The sequence below is a fragment of the Maylandia zebra genome, linkage group LG1 (genome assembly GCF_041146795.1).
Source record: "Maylandia zebra isolate NMK-2024a linkage group LG1, Mzebra_GT3a, whole genome shotgun sequence".
NCBI classification, from domain to species: domain Eukaryota; kingdom Metazoa; phylum Chordata; class Actinopteri; order Cichliformes; family Cichlidae; genus Maylandia; species Maylandia zebra.
The window spans coordinates 2,012,866-2,029,618 of record NC_135167.1 but is presented as its reverse complement, the minus strand read 5'-3'; the positions used below and the strand labels follow the sequence as shown (position 1 = coordinate 2,029,618).

Here is a 16,753-nt window from a genome sequence, read left to right as displayed (position 1 = left end):
GTCGGCTACAGTTAACACGCTGCAGCGGAGGAAGGAGACGATGACTATAAACAGGTAAAACAGTGTCGATGCCGAAGCGGCGACCCTGCACAGCCACCAGCTGTCCGCACCTCTCCGGGCAGGGGTCCATGTTGCACTCTTTGAGCTTTGGAGTGGGTTTGGTGTTTTCAGGGTAGCTGTTACAGTGGTGCTCGGGCAGCGTCTGGTTGGACCGGATGTCTGTGCACTCGGCAGAGTTCAGCTGGTAGCCTGAGGGAGGGAAGCGACCACGCCGTTACCGCTCTCACACTCTAAAAGTGAATCTAAAAGCATTTTTAATCACGGCGACGGTCAGCTCACCTCCTCCGCACGTGACCGAGCAGGGGAAGAAGTCAGTCTCTCTCCACTGGTATCGAATTGGTTTGTAGAACAGAAACTGGACAACGGTGTCCTTGGAGCCTCCGTACTTTATCTGCACAGCACAACAGAAGAGGGTGGACACAGCGGGCAGAGGGAAGAAGGACAAAGTCAAGCTCTGCATGTTAGAGGAGCCTCCGCTGAGTTTCTCAAACCAAATCTACGCAGTAATTCAGCCGTTTTCAAGCATTTAGTCCTAAAAAGATGAACCTGCAAAAATACAGAAAGATTTAAGGCTTTTGAAATTCCCATCATAAAGTGAAGGACTTGATCCTTACAGCGTTCAAACTGTTGCTTTGATAAGACGAGCACTTTCCAGCAGCCCTCCTTTTTTAATATAAAAGGCGTTTGAGTCATTCATCACACACTCTGCAGCTCTGGATAAGATTTAGCTTTGTGCACTGAAAGCATCGACTGCACACCGAGCTTTCAGACAGATGGTAATGTGTCATATTTGTCACCAAAGTAATTGCAATTACAGAGCGTAACTGATAGCAAACCCACTGCGGCTGGGCACCAGTGGGCACAAAGACGAGGAAACAAAAGAGCGGAAGACAAGACTGAATAAGTTTCTGACTGAGCCGAATTAATAAAACAATGCAACACTTTAATCTGCAAAATTCTGCCCTCCAGCCTGCATGAAATAACCATAATCTGCAGCTTGTGCCCACATCGGCGGGCAGACGTTCGTTTCCAGAACATGAGTCTGACCGAAATACTTCTACGCACCTGAGTAATCGGGTCCAGGTGGGCGAGGATCAGCAGCAGACGGACGGTAGTCAGCGCTCTGATCCCAAAACGAACCGGACAAATCATCCACACGGCAGAGAGGCCACTTTTGTTTCTCTGACGGGATACGATGCAGAAACTGCGTCTGCTCCATTAAACTGTCGTTTATTTCCTGAACAGTAATGACAGCGGCTCCGTGTTAAAGGATAAGAGTGGAGTTTCTCTGCTGTCTGTGTCACTCAGGCAGGTTAGAGCAGCCTTTGGTTGGATGGATTTTCTAGAAACCATCATGTTGATTGATGATGGTTTAGCTTTTTTAATTAATCTGCATTTGGAAACTCTGACTTGGAGATTTGGGCTACAAATCACGTCACGTCTCCGATGTCTAAAAACTTTATGGTGCAAAGTTTAAACATGTTCAGCGAGTGAAATTAATACTTCTATTGAATAAGACGACCTACTAATACTTGTGGTACAACTTTTCATTTGAAAACAGCATTTTCTTAATTTGTGTGACTAAATATTTCATATTAAAAGGTTTTCAATATGATTTCTTTTACATTATTGTGAAATTCAACTATGTACAGTTCAGAAATTGTCAGTAGCTGTCTTTTGCAAAGTTTTTATGTTTTTACTTTTTCATTAGTCCAAACTTTGGACCATACAGTTTTTATGCGACGGGCCGACGGATGAGCAGGAGCGCATCGATCGAGTTGTTCTGTAGTCTCCAAGCGTTGCTGGAGCTTTAACTTCTTCAGACCCACACTTTCCACGGATGTTTAGAGAAGAAGCGAATAATAATTTTGGATAACTCCAAAATGCTTTTATCTGGTGCAGACAGCCGACTGTCGACGGCCCACTAAGAGCTCGTCTTTTCTACGAGTGGAAAAAAAGGAGGGCTGTGATGCTGGTAGTACAAAGTGGAAAATGCATTTCCACTTAGGCCTCATTGACAGAAATTCTAATAGTGCCGCAGGCAACAAGCTCTCAGTCTCATTAAAACAATGCCTCAAAAGCCAAATATTCGCAGCAGCCTGTTTTATTTATGTTTGCGCTCTTGTATCTGTGATAAAATATGTCAACAGAAGCTCAAAGTCCTCAGGCTGTTTCGCTATGAAGATAGCTTCACCTTGATGATGTAATCAGCGCCGAGTGGGCCGTGCGTCCTGAGTGTCTGCCGGTCGTTCCCCCTCTGAAAGTCCAAGGAGGTGTTTCCTATCACGTAGGAGCCCGTCGACTGCAGATCGGTCTCCTCCTTCCTCCCCTGAAGAGACACGGCTTCAATAACTGGCAGAGAGACAGAGCAGGAGGGAGTGTTATTAAAGCACACGCAGGATTAAATTCATGCTTTAAAAATGCAAATGTCTGAAATGTGACGCGCAACCCGACAAGACTGGGTGTGAAATTTGTTGTTTACTTCCACCGAGAGGAAACAAGTTCTTACCTAATACTGGAGATAAAAACTAGAGATCTGTGTGACTCACCTCGTTAGCTTACAACGCAGAGAAGACGAGTTTTTGGGAAGCGTTACAATCAGAGACATTATGGCAAACCAGGTAACAAAGACACAACAACCAAATTTGTAACAGCTGTGGGGTCTTCTTACTGTACTGCACTGCTGATTTCACAAAGGTACTCAATTCAATTTTATTTATATAGCGCTTAATCAAAACAACAGTCGCCTCAAGGCGCTTTATATTTCACAGTAGTACAATAATACATACAGAGAAAAACCCAACAATCATATGAGCCCCTATGAGCAGCACTTTGGCGACAGTGGGAAGGAAAAACTCCCTTATAACAGGAAGAAACCTCCAGCAGAACCAGGCTCAGGGAGGGGCGGGGCCATCTGCTGTGATTGGTTGGGGTGAGAGAAGGAAGACAGGATAGACGAAAAGTATTAAGTTCAGAGTACTCTAAAATGGTGAGTGATGTTAAAGTCCCACATTTTCGGTATCCCCTTTTTCAAAAGCAAAAAGATACAGTAGAAAACATAAACTTTGCATCAGTAGAAGATAAGATAAGACTTTATTGATCCCACAACGGGGAAATTTTTGCGTCACCTCAGCTCAGGTACAGATATCAGAAGAAAATACAAAAATACACATAAGTACAATCAGTGAAAAAAGTAAGATAATACACTATATACAATGGTAGCACACACAGTATGTGATTATGGATATGGTTGGAAATATGGAAGACATAAACTATATAGCTTGACATAACTATTGTACCACTACTATTCCTATTTCTAGACATGTACACACTAAATATACATATGTATACATATACATACATATATACCTGCACATGTCCATACACATGGACATATTAAGATCCAATATTAAGTCCTGTGTTCTGTCAAGTGTGATAAAATAAAGTTTTCCTCTCAGAGTTTGTTGTTTTACTGTAAACGGTGCTGCTCTGGTTCTGTCTGCAGGTGCAGGTCTGACATCTGTGACTTAGAGACTAAAAAGTTGCTGTACTCCATTCCAACGAGTAAAAATCAGTAGTAATATGAAGTACGCAGGCCTGTTACATTAAAGCACAGAGTTCTCACAAGAGATCCAAGGCTGTCTCCAAAAGGTGCAAACCACCTCTAATTACTCAGAGTTTCCTGTAGCCTCCTCACAGCCGCGTCTTCCAGCTCCTCCTTGGGGATCCTTGCACTCTCGAAAGCCAGGAAAGAAGAAGCAATTCCACTGGTGTGTCTTTGGGTCTATCCCTGGCGGATGCATCCAAAGAACTTCCAAAGAGAGCCGTATTCAGACTCCAGCAGTGTCTTCATATGATGGGCAAGAAGAGCAGCTCTGCTCCTTCTGACTGCTGAACTCTACAAACGAGTCCAGCCTTGGAATAGAATTAGTTTGCCGTTTGTGTGACTTTTGGTTGCTATCCACGGCTCATTAACCCGTTTAAACCGATGGGAGTGCCACCATAGCTTGCCCATACTAAGAAATTCCTGCTGTATTTGGTTCATTGTTGGCTGGCTTGTGGAATTGCTATGGGTTTGTCACTCTGGCAACCAAGCACAGACCACCCAAATCCTCATGTGGCTTTTGGATGAATATGTCGGCTGTTGGTCACGCCCCTTTTGTTATCTGGGACAGAAACTGTGCAACAAAAGAAAACGTGTAATCCTAAAGCCAACATGTGGGCCCAACCAGATACATATTCATTAATTCATTAAGGTCAATGAGTTAATGAGCACAGCTGTACCTGAACCTGGCACACTGAGTGTAGCTGCACAGCTTCTCTGTAAAAGGACTGGATGCCTCTGTCGGTGCACTCCTGTAGCTGATTGTGCATCATCACTCAGGATGATTCAGCGCCTTAAAAGCCAATGTGCAGGTATAAAAGCCTAGAGCAACTTCACTCTACCTGAAATTGTACAGTGAGCGGTGGGAAGGTGCCTCACTTTCCGGCTGCTCAGGCTAAATTACACAGTCCACCTCTATTCGCCTGCTGGTGCTTGTTGCCTCAGCGCTTGCCTCTTGGAACAAAATACTAAAATCTACTGGCAGATATATGGGCCAGTAATCTTTTCCTGAGTGTTTTCAGAGAGTGTGTTTGTGTTTGGAAGTACACTCTAGTTTTTATGTACTCCCAATAGCTTCCAGTAAGCTTAGAAAGCAACTCTCCATCCGCTGCCAGGACGCTGATGAGTTTCATAGCTTCTTCCTTTGCTGGAAAACCACGACCTTCGCCTCTGGCTTTGGGGCCGTGGATCAATCTGGCCTGTGCTGTCAGAATGAAACAGTTTGAACTCCGTGAAGTCTGAATTCAACAAAGAGCAGATCGTTTGTGCTTTTCTGTAAGACTTTGTTCTCACAAAAGGTTGGTGCAAATCCAATTAATCTGTCAGTCTAAGACAAAGCATCACCATTTTTCATGTTGTGATTATATTTAACCTCTTAACATTCAGCAGGGTCGGACATCTTTGGGCTTTCCTGTTCCAACCGGCTAAAACTTAACATTTACCCAAACCCTGCCTCTGACCTGGACCCCGGATAGATTGCTGGTGATCTGGTGGAGGTTAAGTCTGACTTTTCCAAGATATTCCATGTTTTTAAAAAAAGATCTTAATTATGTTACATGAAAAAATGAAAAATTCGGGAGAGGAAATCGTGGAGTCTTTGGCCCATTATGAAAAGAAGTTGTTCATCTTTTTAAAGTTACCTGGTGTTAAATTCTGATTACGTGTTTGATATTATGCTTAGTTACAGAGGAGTAACTCTCTGAACTGTAAATGAGTGTGTTGGACCTGTTTTCTGCTATTGTGCTCTGTCTCTCCTCTAAAATGAGCTCTTGGTAACAGATGAGCAACCTGCCAAAGAAATTCTGGGTTACTCCTCGAATCAGGAGCCTCTGACTCAGCCAGAACATCTTGGAGCTGTTTTAGGATCAGGTTTGTGCTGACGTATCTGCATTCGCCCTCAGACCCTTCACTTTTTTCAATCGACAATAAAATAGAGCAGAAAACCCAAATGATGCAACGAAGCAGTCAGCAGGATGGGAATCGCAGGGTTTCGGCTGTGCAGGGAAGTTTTTTCTTCACATCTCTGGTTTGTTTTATAACAAGGTGAGCCCAGGTCTGGACTTGGAGCTGAAAGCATGATTTACTGTCCAAACTATCACCACTATTTATCAGGTGACACTGTGGAAACCAACACATCAACACAACACAACGTGGCATGTGAGGAATCTCAAATCAGCTCCTGCTGGACCGACTCTGATTTACATAAAACTTTAGGCCTAAGACAGCTGGGATCGGCTTCACCACCCCCACAAACACAACACTGTGACAAGGATGAGAAGAATGGATGGATGCTGGCTAAAAGCTGTCAAAATGACAGATTTGTTTAGATGATATGAAAGACGAGTAAAAGTGTCCAGCTTTTATCTTTCATTTTTTTTCAGATATTTTCGTTTTCTCAAATTCGGTCACTGAACCATTTTTCTAAAATTTCACAGCAATCATTTTTGTTACGCAAACTTCAAAAGCATAAAAGTTTAAAACTAAAAACTAGCAAATCTGAGACGGTGGAGGAAATGTTGTAAAAATGAGCTGATTTTAGATGGAGTGGCTCATTTGTCTCAACACAACATTTGTAAAAAGTGCTGTGCTACAGTTTCAGTGTTGTGTTTCGTGTTGGTTACTGGGACTCTCATGTTGTACTAGTTGTCATTATTATTGTTGCAGATGTGTTATATTAGCAGCTTTGTGCATGTGTGTTGGGAACAGTGGTGGTGACTGGGAAGGGCAGATCCCCAGTTTGCCCTTGTTGCTTCACATAAATACCCAGAGATTAAATGTAGTTCTGGTTCATTTCATATTTACACTGCCATAAAACCAGTTCACGCACGTTTGGTTGTACTTGGAGTTCATCAGGGCTCTGATTGGGTTCAAACTCTTGGCCATACGATGACGACCACCAACGTAAGAACTGGATGTTAAGTCTTTGTGCTCGATGTCTCGTTTGTCTTGTAAGTCAGGTTTGTAAACTGAAGCATATTTGTCCCTGGTTCAGCTTCTTTTTGAGGAAATGCATCACTACAAACCACATTAGATGGTTCCCTCTATTTAAAGGTCTCCGTATGGTCCTGTGTTGATGGTCCTTAGGTGCTACACAGGACTTTCCATACTCAGGCCTACAAGTTGTAGCAGCGTCCCATTACACTGGTCAACAAGCATTGTGCTACTGGGACTCCTTCGCCTGCACTTTGATAGATTTCACCTGCTAACTCCAGATCTGAAAGCCATTTTCATCGAACACGTCCTGTTTTTCTGTTACGACCTTCCAAACATTAGACAGCGAGGATGAAACAGTGATGCGTTTCAGCATTTAAAAAAATAATTTGGTCTCCAGAAAAGTGAAGCCATAACTAAGGCTGTTAGTTTTTACAGTGAACTGCTGCTTAAAGATGAGTCCAAAGGAAACCAGCAGCGATGGGAAGCATTCGTACAGGTTTTCCAGAATTTTCTTGGCAGCCACAGAGAATTTTGCCGAGCTTGTGAATAACATGCTGAAAGCAGGAAATAGTCCCACAACATCACTGAAGATGCCCGCTTTACGTTCTCATAGCAACTTCTTTCCAACAAATCTGAAAATGTCGGCGATGAGCACAGGGAAAGATTTCCACGAGATATAAAAGTGACGGAAACCAACATCAGGGAAAATTTAATCAGAGGCAGCTACTGTTGTTTCTCGCAAAGAGACACGAACGTGCAGAACAAGTGCAAAAGCAAACAGTTTTGAGCACGACGACATCTTTTTATTTGAGCCAAGCTGACAGAAATATGTGTTAACGAGTCTCTGGTGTTGGTAAAAAACCTGATGAAGAGCTGGTCTGAGGATTCTTTTAACCAGGAGCCAAGTCGAGAATCTTCAGAATAAACGGTGAGCTACTCTCGCTCACGTTTGTGTGGTCGATTGTCCTTCAGCTGAGCTTCTGCCGCGGTGAGAGAGGTCATTATATTAAAACAGTGTTTAAAAATGCAAACTGAACCCAATCATGTTCTCATAAATCATCACATGTAAACCAGCAACTTGGTATTCAGAGCACATTTTAATAAACACCCTGTTGTGAGACGATTACACGGCGATCATAAAGTCATGCCTGCATGTAGCAATAAACACAGATTTGATTGACTGATCCTTCTTCATATTCAGTCCACAGACCAGCACGAGACAAATAATCCTCTCACCATAAATGTGTTCCTTACAGAGAAACTGAATTCACTTGAAATCGTCTGTAACATTATTATGTTAAGTTCTTAAGAGATCAAAGCGCGAATGTGCGTAAAAACCTGGTGTGAAAAACACGAGTTTCATAGGACACACTGTCAAACTGAGCATCAGCTTTGCTTTGTTCAGCTTTTGGAACAAAGTAGACTCACCGATCATATCGGGGCCTTTGGCGTTGAGTCTGAGAAAGCGACTTCCCATCGGGACCTCCAGCACCGTCTTCAGAGCTGCAGGTGGAAAAAAGATCAGAAAGGTTTCGGTTAAACTGACAACACAACAACCGTCACTGAGCAGAGAGGCGGACACATCCAAACACCTGCAGAGGAAACGTTTTGTCTTTGTCTGCCTTCTCATGTTTTGGGTTTTATGTTTTTTACCGTAAAAGTAGTCCAGCCTCGCTTGAAAACTTCTCACATACTGACACTTGATGAGCATCAGACTGGATCCCCTTCAGCATCTTTTTTCAGGAACGAGGCTGCTACAGTCCGACAGGACTCGCTCAACACTGACAATATCTGATCAAAACTTTAGAGAATCCTGGAGGCAGAGCATCAGGTGAGGAGCTTCATGCATTCATGTTGGAAATGTTTGGGGAAGTGGAACGACCATTCAGAGGAACGACACGAACTGCTGGACCACCGTGTGCTGGCACAGAGCATCGTCGCTCAGTCTTGGACCATTCGCCAGATGTGCCTCCCTGTGAATTCTTCCAGATCCTGAAAATCAAGTTGAAGGATCACCAACACAATTCTGCAGCCACACCAAGGAAAACTGGTTGGAAAACGCAGCAACACCAAAGTTACTGCAACTGTGTTGTCTTTGAAATGGTTGCTTTGAAGAAGCGGACCAGGTCTGTGACCTGTGCCCAGTGGTGAGTTGTGATCTTTAAAATGTCTTTGCATCAAGACGGCGACAAAACAGCAATAAGAGAAAGTCAGCCTGCTATTAGTCGCCGACTGAATGGGATCAAGTTGGCTATCGTATGCAATCCTGTAATAATACAGCAATGTTTCTTTTTCTGTGACAGATCTCAGTTAATCTGTTCCAGAAACACAAACTCCTCCACAAAGTTGCTGCAGGACGGTGATTTAACTGCAAAATGACACGAGCCCTCAGGGACATTGCTTTTACACAGGCATATAGGCAGAATACAATCAGTTCTGTTACGTCCACTACTGGAGGAGATGCTTTGTAGACGAGTTGTGGTCATCAGTGCAGACTGCCTCAGTTCACAACCACCAGGCCGGGTCCTGTTCCTTGGTTGATCTGATATCCTCGTGTCGGTGTTGTTCCCACATCATCTTAATAAATGTTGTTCCAGGTTCAACATTGCAAGTGACCAATCACATTGTTGTGACGTCATACTTTTGCAAGCCAAGCGAATCATTCATTTATGAAATTCCAGTGTTGCAAGAACAATATGCAACACTGGCTGTAGCTCAGGTGGCAGAGCAGGTCAGCCACTAATCAGAAGGTCGGTGGTTCGATCCCAGGCTGCATCCTGGCTGCATGCCAAATATCCTTGGGCAAGATACTAACCCCGTGTTTGCCTACTGGAGGTGGTCAGAGGGCCCGGTGGCGCCTGTGTCCGGCAGCCTCGCCTCTGTCAGTGCGCCCCAGGGCAGCTGTGGCTACAATGTAGCTGCCATCACCAGTGTGTGAATGTGTGTGTGAATGGGTGAATGACTGAATGTAATGTAAAGCGCTTTGGGGTCCTATGGACTAGAAAAGCGCTATACAAATGCAGGCCATTTACCATAATGCTTACCGTTTATTAAAGAACAGCATCCTGAAATGCAAAGAATTCAAATTGCTGGATCGGCGGACAGAGGCGGCTTCTCGCAAGTTAAGTAGTTTTTTTTTTTACGACGCTTTTTTCCGAAGTCGCAAAAGTATGACATCACAACAATGTGATTGGTCACTTGCAATGTTGAACCTGGAACAACATTTATAATGATGATGTGGGACACGGGGCTATCAGATCGTGCTCTGTTCCTAGTCTTGTGCGTTCACTCATGTCCCAGGTTAAAAGAATACAACCATACCAACCACCACCTTGTGGGAGAAGTTTGAAAGATGTTTGACATGTAGGTTTTTCTTTAAATCAAACCATAAAGTTTTTGCTAATCATAACCATATTCAAAGTGTGTTTGCCTCTGAAGAGTCACAACATCCATCCATCCATGTGTTAAAAGTGACATGAAATGAGAGACTTAAAAAAACAAAGAAAAAGTGTTGGAGGTCTGAAAAGCCTCCACACTGCTGACCCTTTCCTGTTAGCTTCCTCCATCCTCTTTAACCGGTGCAGAGGTGCTGAAAGGTGGAGCAGAAACCACTGAACAATATAGAACTGAATTGCACAGATTGGCCTTGATTGGCCTATTGTCACCGAGACCCGATCCAGCTTTCTCAGACAGGATCACATATTCATTCACATACTGGACCAGACATCACTGGTAAGAAGGGAGTACAAATAGAGAATAATAGAGTATTTCTTCAGCCACCATGATTATGCATGTAATAATTATTTTTTACTCTTTTCTACATCTACTCAAAAAAAAAGAAGCGGGGAGGTAAGATATGAAAGTGTGGATTTGTAAATCTGTTAAACCGTAAAACAGCAGAAGGACATTTTATACTCAAACATCCTTAAAGGCAGCGCCAGACGGGATTCGTTGAAAGACCACAGGTGCTGACACTCGAGCTCAACAGCAGACTTCAGAGCGGGGTGTGATGATGGAGAGAGTGGACAACATCTGAAGGAGCTATCTGAATCCCATCAGGCTGGAGAGGCAGCAGCGTGTAACGTTCATTATTCTTCCAACAGAGTGGAGTAAATGTCCCTGACTCGAGTCCACTAACTCGTCTCTCGCCTGTCAGCGTCCAATAATGTCACGGTCTGGCTGGGGCAGGCCGTATGTGTTGCAGAGGAGGACTCAAGCGCAGACCGAAACGTGGTGTGGATTAACAAAACAAGCCGTTTAATGAGACTAGTAATGAGGGTACAAAATAATAGGGCATCGTTGAAAACTAAACAATAACCTAAACTGGGTGAACTAATAACAAAACATGAAAAACCTTAACCATAGTGAACTGACATGGGTACCTGGAGATGAGACATGGATGAGCAGACGACCTGACAATGGCATGAAGAAAACAAAAGGCTTAAATACAGACATGAGGTGATCAGGGGAAGTGGCGACACATGGGGGAAAACAGCTGACAGACATAAACCTAATGACAGGACCAGGAGAGGAAAGCTAAATACAATAAACAAAGAACACATGACATTGTCAGAATAAAACAGGAAATACTAAAACATGACAACACAACTTAACAGACCTAATATGTGATGAATAAATACAAAACCCCAAAACATAGAAAACCCAGGAACAATAACTGCCTAAACTAAAGGCAGATAGGAAATAACACAAACTAAATCACATAACAAAATGAGACAAATACAAACATGAACTCAGAGCGCTGGGTCAGAGACCCAGCCTGTGACAAATAAAGTCACAACACCTTCATTAGAGCCAAATCTTCAGCACAGAGCTTCCTTAAAAAAGGTGGAAATCTGTTGATTTGAAGGTTCACTCGTGTTCCAATCTTGCTGAGTCGACGCTCACGCTGCATCTCATTATCCTGCTCATGAATTTGCTTGGTAAGAAGTTAACATCAGCAGCAGCCAAAGGTGCTCCTCGTCCTGCAAAACAGCTGCTGGTGCAGCTGACAGCTTAATCCAGATATCACTACTTCACAGTTAAAGATTTGGGGCAGCAGATATTATATATGTAGGTGGTGGCTGGGTGGTGGTGGTGGTCACAAGGGGGCATTTAAACCTCTTCAACATCTTGCCAGATTGTGTCCTGGATGTTAATCAGTGTAGGTGTTACCTTGTTAAGCCGCCCCAAGGTGAAAATGAAAGTCCATTAATGGAGCTTGTTTAGCAGCATTAATTGGCAGCTCTCAGTTATTACACGCGTTAGCTGGACGAAGGAGAAACTCGCCTTCAGCTCCCTGTTTGTGGTGAAGGCTGACGTGAGGAGACCACCACACTGCAGCGCTGTCCTGCCTGCTGCTTTACAGCTGCACAGAAGCAGCCATCTCCTCCGCGGCTCTAAATAACGTCCACGTGTGTGCTGTTAAATGTCACCTCGCTAACTAGTCAGTCACACGCCTCTCCTGTGCAGGTCGCAGCGTGCAGGAACAACAAAATACTGAAAGCATTCGCTGCTGTGAAACACTTTGTGAGGTTTCATGGTAGACGAGTTTGTCCCACGGCGGGTAAGCGAGGAGGCGTGGGCACGAGGCGACACCTCCACAGACAAACGCAGACTTAATTCCATTTTCTATATTTTATAAACGTCAGTTTCTCCTCCAGCGACAAACGAGAGCCGAGCTCAATTAACACGCTGTGGCTGTGAGCCGCTGGGCTTTACCCCAAACATAATTATACTTGGAAAACTGCATCTGCCTTTAAATTTATGGAAGCTATGGAATAAATTCAGCTGCAGCCATTTGCAGTTTTTTCCCCTTGAACTCTAAAATAGAGATTAAACATAAAGCCAGGTTGTTTTTATGTTTTTTAAGCAACCTTCGAAATAAATTATGAAATGAAACATAGATAAACAGCTCATTTCACACGAGGCCGTCGACTCTGTAAACTGAGGCTTTAGGGAATACTGCTGCAAATTCATATTCCAAATGCAATGACTGATAAACAGCGGGGTCATGAATAATGGATGAGGAGGAACAAAGGTGATACTCGCGCGTCTGTAAATAAACTCGCTCTCACTAAGGTAGGCATAAATGTGCGTGATTGGTTAACCTTATCGGCTCTCTTCTTCTGGGACATTAGAGCCGAGGGCAGGAGACAAAGCACGGGAGACGGAAACTTACAAACTGGATGGAAAACAAATGAGTCTGACAGGTAGAGTCCTTCCAGCCGGAAACTTTGATTGTTGTGTGAGAAGGCTTTACAGGTTCCCCACTGGCCTGGGATAACAAGGGCGCCGAGCCAGTGTCAGAGACACAGAGCACGTATTCACGGGACCTGAAGTCAGACGTACTTGTGCAGTCGCTTATGATGTGAAACCCAGGAAAGGTGTCCTGGAACCACAAACACACCTAGTGTTTATTCTAAGACAGGTCACATGATAGCTGACGAATTCTTGGATGGAGCGATAATATATCACATGAAAAATGCTCCAAAAGCCTCCAACAGCACCTGCACCTGTCAGTCAAAGAGGCCCCGCCCCTAATAAGCCTTAGACTTCATAACACCCCGCACAGGCGTTATGAAGGAGAAATGACACACAGACACCAAACAGTTTGTCTCAGGCTGTAAACGTTTATTTCTGCTGTAAAGTTTTAACGTGGGAGTCTATGGGGACTGACTCACTGCTGCCCCTGCTGGACGTTACAGGAACTGCAGGTTTGGGAGCTTCATTTTTTAGCTGCGGACCAATGAAATATAGATTTTTAATATTTTCATATTCACTTTATGTCAGATGTTTCCAACATTCGTCAAACCAAAACCAGTGATTTTATTTAATGCTGTGTTTGTGTGTAAATCTTGTATAAACGAGGTGTTTTGAGTTTTCCTAAATGCAGTTGACGTTCGGTGCTGCAAATTACTTCATCATGATAACAAGTTCATGGTTTTAAATTTGACCCTCCTGCACATAAACTGTATACCTGTCTGTGAAATCTGAATCCAAAAAGAAAAACATGAGACTTCATGAAGAACAGATGCTTTATGATTTTAATCATCCGTCTGTCGTGCCTTATCCGCACATGCTTTTGCTAATATAGTTTAGAACCATAGGTATTGATTCGTAACGGTAATAGAGCCACGTTCAGCAAACATCCGCAGTGCCGAAGGATAAAGAGTCACTGTAAAACATAATGTGTATCCAGTTAAATTCAACCTAAAACAGCCAAATTATGCTGAATGAACATACTCCTGCTACAGAAGATATCCCCGAGTTTAAATCCACACTTTCAAAGTTTAACGACCTTTGCTGCCTCTCTGGTTAAAAATATTTCAGGGCTATTTCGTTTTATCCATAAAACATGCCGTCCATGATGAAGGTTAATAATGAATTCAATACGTTTGCAGATATTATTATTTTAAAAGTGGAGCACGCTCACATGTTTGTACCGACTCTGGGTTTAGCAGCTGCAGCACTTCAATAAAAACTGTAACGACTGCCTCCTTCATGTCGCAGGTTTATGGTTCAGAGGCTGAAAAATAAAACCAGCACCAAAAGCTGCAGTTCCTCTAATGTCCACTAGAGGCTCTGGCAATGAGTCAGTCCCTACAGACTCCCATGTTAAAACTTTAGAGCAGAAATAAACATGTTTACAGCCCGATACAGTGAAATTACCAAAATTAAGTAGTGATTAATAACCTCTTTAATTAAAACAAAATAATTATAAAACACAATTAGAGCTGTTCTACATCAATTTTTTAATTTTTTAATTGTTTTATAAAAAAATCAAATTATTATTTTGTACAAATATGTCAAATTACAATTATTTACTTCATTCCTGAACATTAAAAAGAGTTTTTGAATGTTATGCTTGATTAATGTTGCAGTCCAGTGCGACTCAGAGTCGAGTATATAATGTGACTTTAGTTGGTTACTTACTGAATAAGTAATGTTTTTTGTTTTAAACATGTTTTTCACAGATTTCCAAATTACTCGTTTTTCTTATTTTTATAATAACACATTTATCAACTCTGTAATTTCATGTATGGAGGAAGTAAGTGCAATGCCAAAATACCCAACTAAAGACTTTTGAAGCTATGAGTGACATCATGGTGGTGGTGTCCATCTTTTTGTACAGTCTATGTTTTTCTGGCATTGCTGCAACCTTACAAACTGTACCATCTGATCCTCGAGCCTCTCGACTGTCTTTACCTTCTACACATAAAACTACATTTAAAGGTGACACATTACACCAGTGTCCTCACATTTCAAATCAGCACAGACTTGAAGAAGCGCGCTGACTGTTCTCTGCGATCAGCACTCCTGCAGCCTGTTTTCAGTCGTTTCAAAGGGAAAAACCTTCAAGCTAAAGTTCTAATCTAAATTTGTCAAGATCCAGAAACGGAATATTAAATCTCCCTGCCCGGTCTTTGAGAAGTGATGGACAGATACACCAATTAGCTTATTAGAGCTCAGAGAATGGTGACCGACCTCTGCGTGAGGCTGGGGAGTGCAAAAAGGAAACTGCCAAATTGGCTGGAATCTTAATCCCAAGAAACTAGATGTAAGTGATGAAGAATGTGTTGCACAGAACCACTGACATTTAGTGCAGATGTTTGTTCTGCTGCAGTCCTCCAGGGAGGTAAGGCTAAAAAGGCCAAACGAAATCTGACTTGGCGTGATGCGAGCTTAAAGAAACCAGAGATTAAACAAGAAAGGGAGGAAGAGGAAGCAGAGAGAGTTTCTGCATCGCTGGGAAACAGATTAGAATACAAAATGTGATCAGGCTGCAGTGCTTCCAAATCATTTGTAGATATCAGAGAGCATTTATATTGGATGCTGACAGAGAACTCAGGTAGAGTGATGTCCACTGCAAGCACTTTAACAGAGCAGCAACCAGCGGGGCTGAAACACCAAGGCCTGCAGTTCCTCTAACGTCCAGCAGAGACATCAGCAGTGAGTCAGTCCTCACAGAGCAGAAATAAACACGTTTACAGCCTGAAACACAAACTGTTTGGTCTCCAGAGATAATTTCCCCTTCTTAACAACATGCATTATTAGGGGCGTGGCCTCTTTTAATGACAGGTGGATGGTGAAGTTGCTAGCTTCACCTGAACTGGACCTCTGCACCGTGTTTGTGCTGTTGGAGCCTTTTCATGATATCATGTGACCAATAATATGGCAGCTGTGAGGTCGCTGTACCAACAGACCATCCGAGGAGGCGGAGCTCCCATACATTTAAGGATGCAGACATTAACTAACAGCGTCTGACATTAGCACTCGTCTGATCCAAATATGGCCACTTCTGGCTCCAAAGCACGCCTGCAGCCGAAATCTTTTATATACAGTCGATGTTTTAAACAAACACAAAACCCTGAGTCACTCAGGGAAAGTTTAGAGCAAGTCTTTGAAGGACCTCTGCTAAGCAATCGAAGCCTCGATGTGTTTTGCAGTCCGATGTGTTCTTACTGATGGAAAACGACTAATGTCAGGTCACGTGGAAAATGCAGATGCAGAGAAGTAAAACAAACCCTCCAAAATAACAGGATAGTTTAACTAAATTCAAACTGACAGTCAGTCTGAATCTGGTGTTTGAAATTGGGGCCGCTTGACAGCAAATTCCCAGTTGCTGCCTTTTGTTTCCAGGCCGCCTCGAGTGCTGGTAAAACGTCTTGTTGTGGGGATTTAAATGCTGCTCAGCTTTCTGGCTGTGCTCGCTAACAGGCCGTAGCATATATTAAATGGATTTGTTATCCTCCCAACAAAGGATAAAGGCCTTTCGCTGCCGCTGCATTCATTGTGTGCAGTTGTGCTCACTCAGCTGTGCGGCTGTGTCTCAACAACATCGGAGTTTCTGAATGAACCAAACTACACACGGGATGAAAGCTGATCGTCTGTGGAGCGCTTAATGCTGGTGTTCGGATCGCACTCGTGCGTTTAAATCTCGCCTTTGCTTTGGCGTTCGTGCCGGGTCGCCCACCCGGCCACACGCCACAAACCTGTCACTGTCGTAATGTGTTTCACTGGGTTTAGTCCAACTTCAGGAGGCTGGTTTTGATGGCACATCACTTCTTGAGAACTATTTTAATATTTAACTGAAGCTCCATGGGTGCACTGTTCCTTTAACAAATATCCCTGCACAGAAAAACTCACTGAAAAGAT

The 16,753-nt window shown here is 43.2% G+C and overlaps 1 protein-coding gene across 4 annotated transcripts in view; it reads right to left on the bottom strand.

The window, feature by feature from the left end:
• adamtsl3 (ADAMTS-like 3) overlaps positions 1–16,753 on the bottom strand; it is a 207,539-nt gene that overhangs the window by 63,134 nt on the left and 127,652 nt on the right. For all 4 annotated transcript variants that reach the window (XM_014411197.4, XM_014411201.4, XM_024803595.2 and 1 more), the window contains 4 exons: positions 8,027–8,101; positions 2,255–2,412; positions 340–451; positions 111–249 (listed from right to left, as the gene is read on the bottom strand). In XM_014411197.4, the coding sequence (XP_014266683.3) occupies positions 111–249; positions 340–451; positions 2,255–2,412; positions 8,027–8,101 (484 nt within the window). The remainder of the gene's footprint in view (positions 1–110; positions 250–339; positions 452–2,254; positions 2,413–8,026; positions 8,102–16,753) is intronic.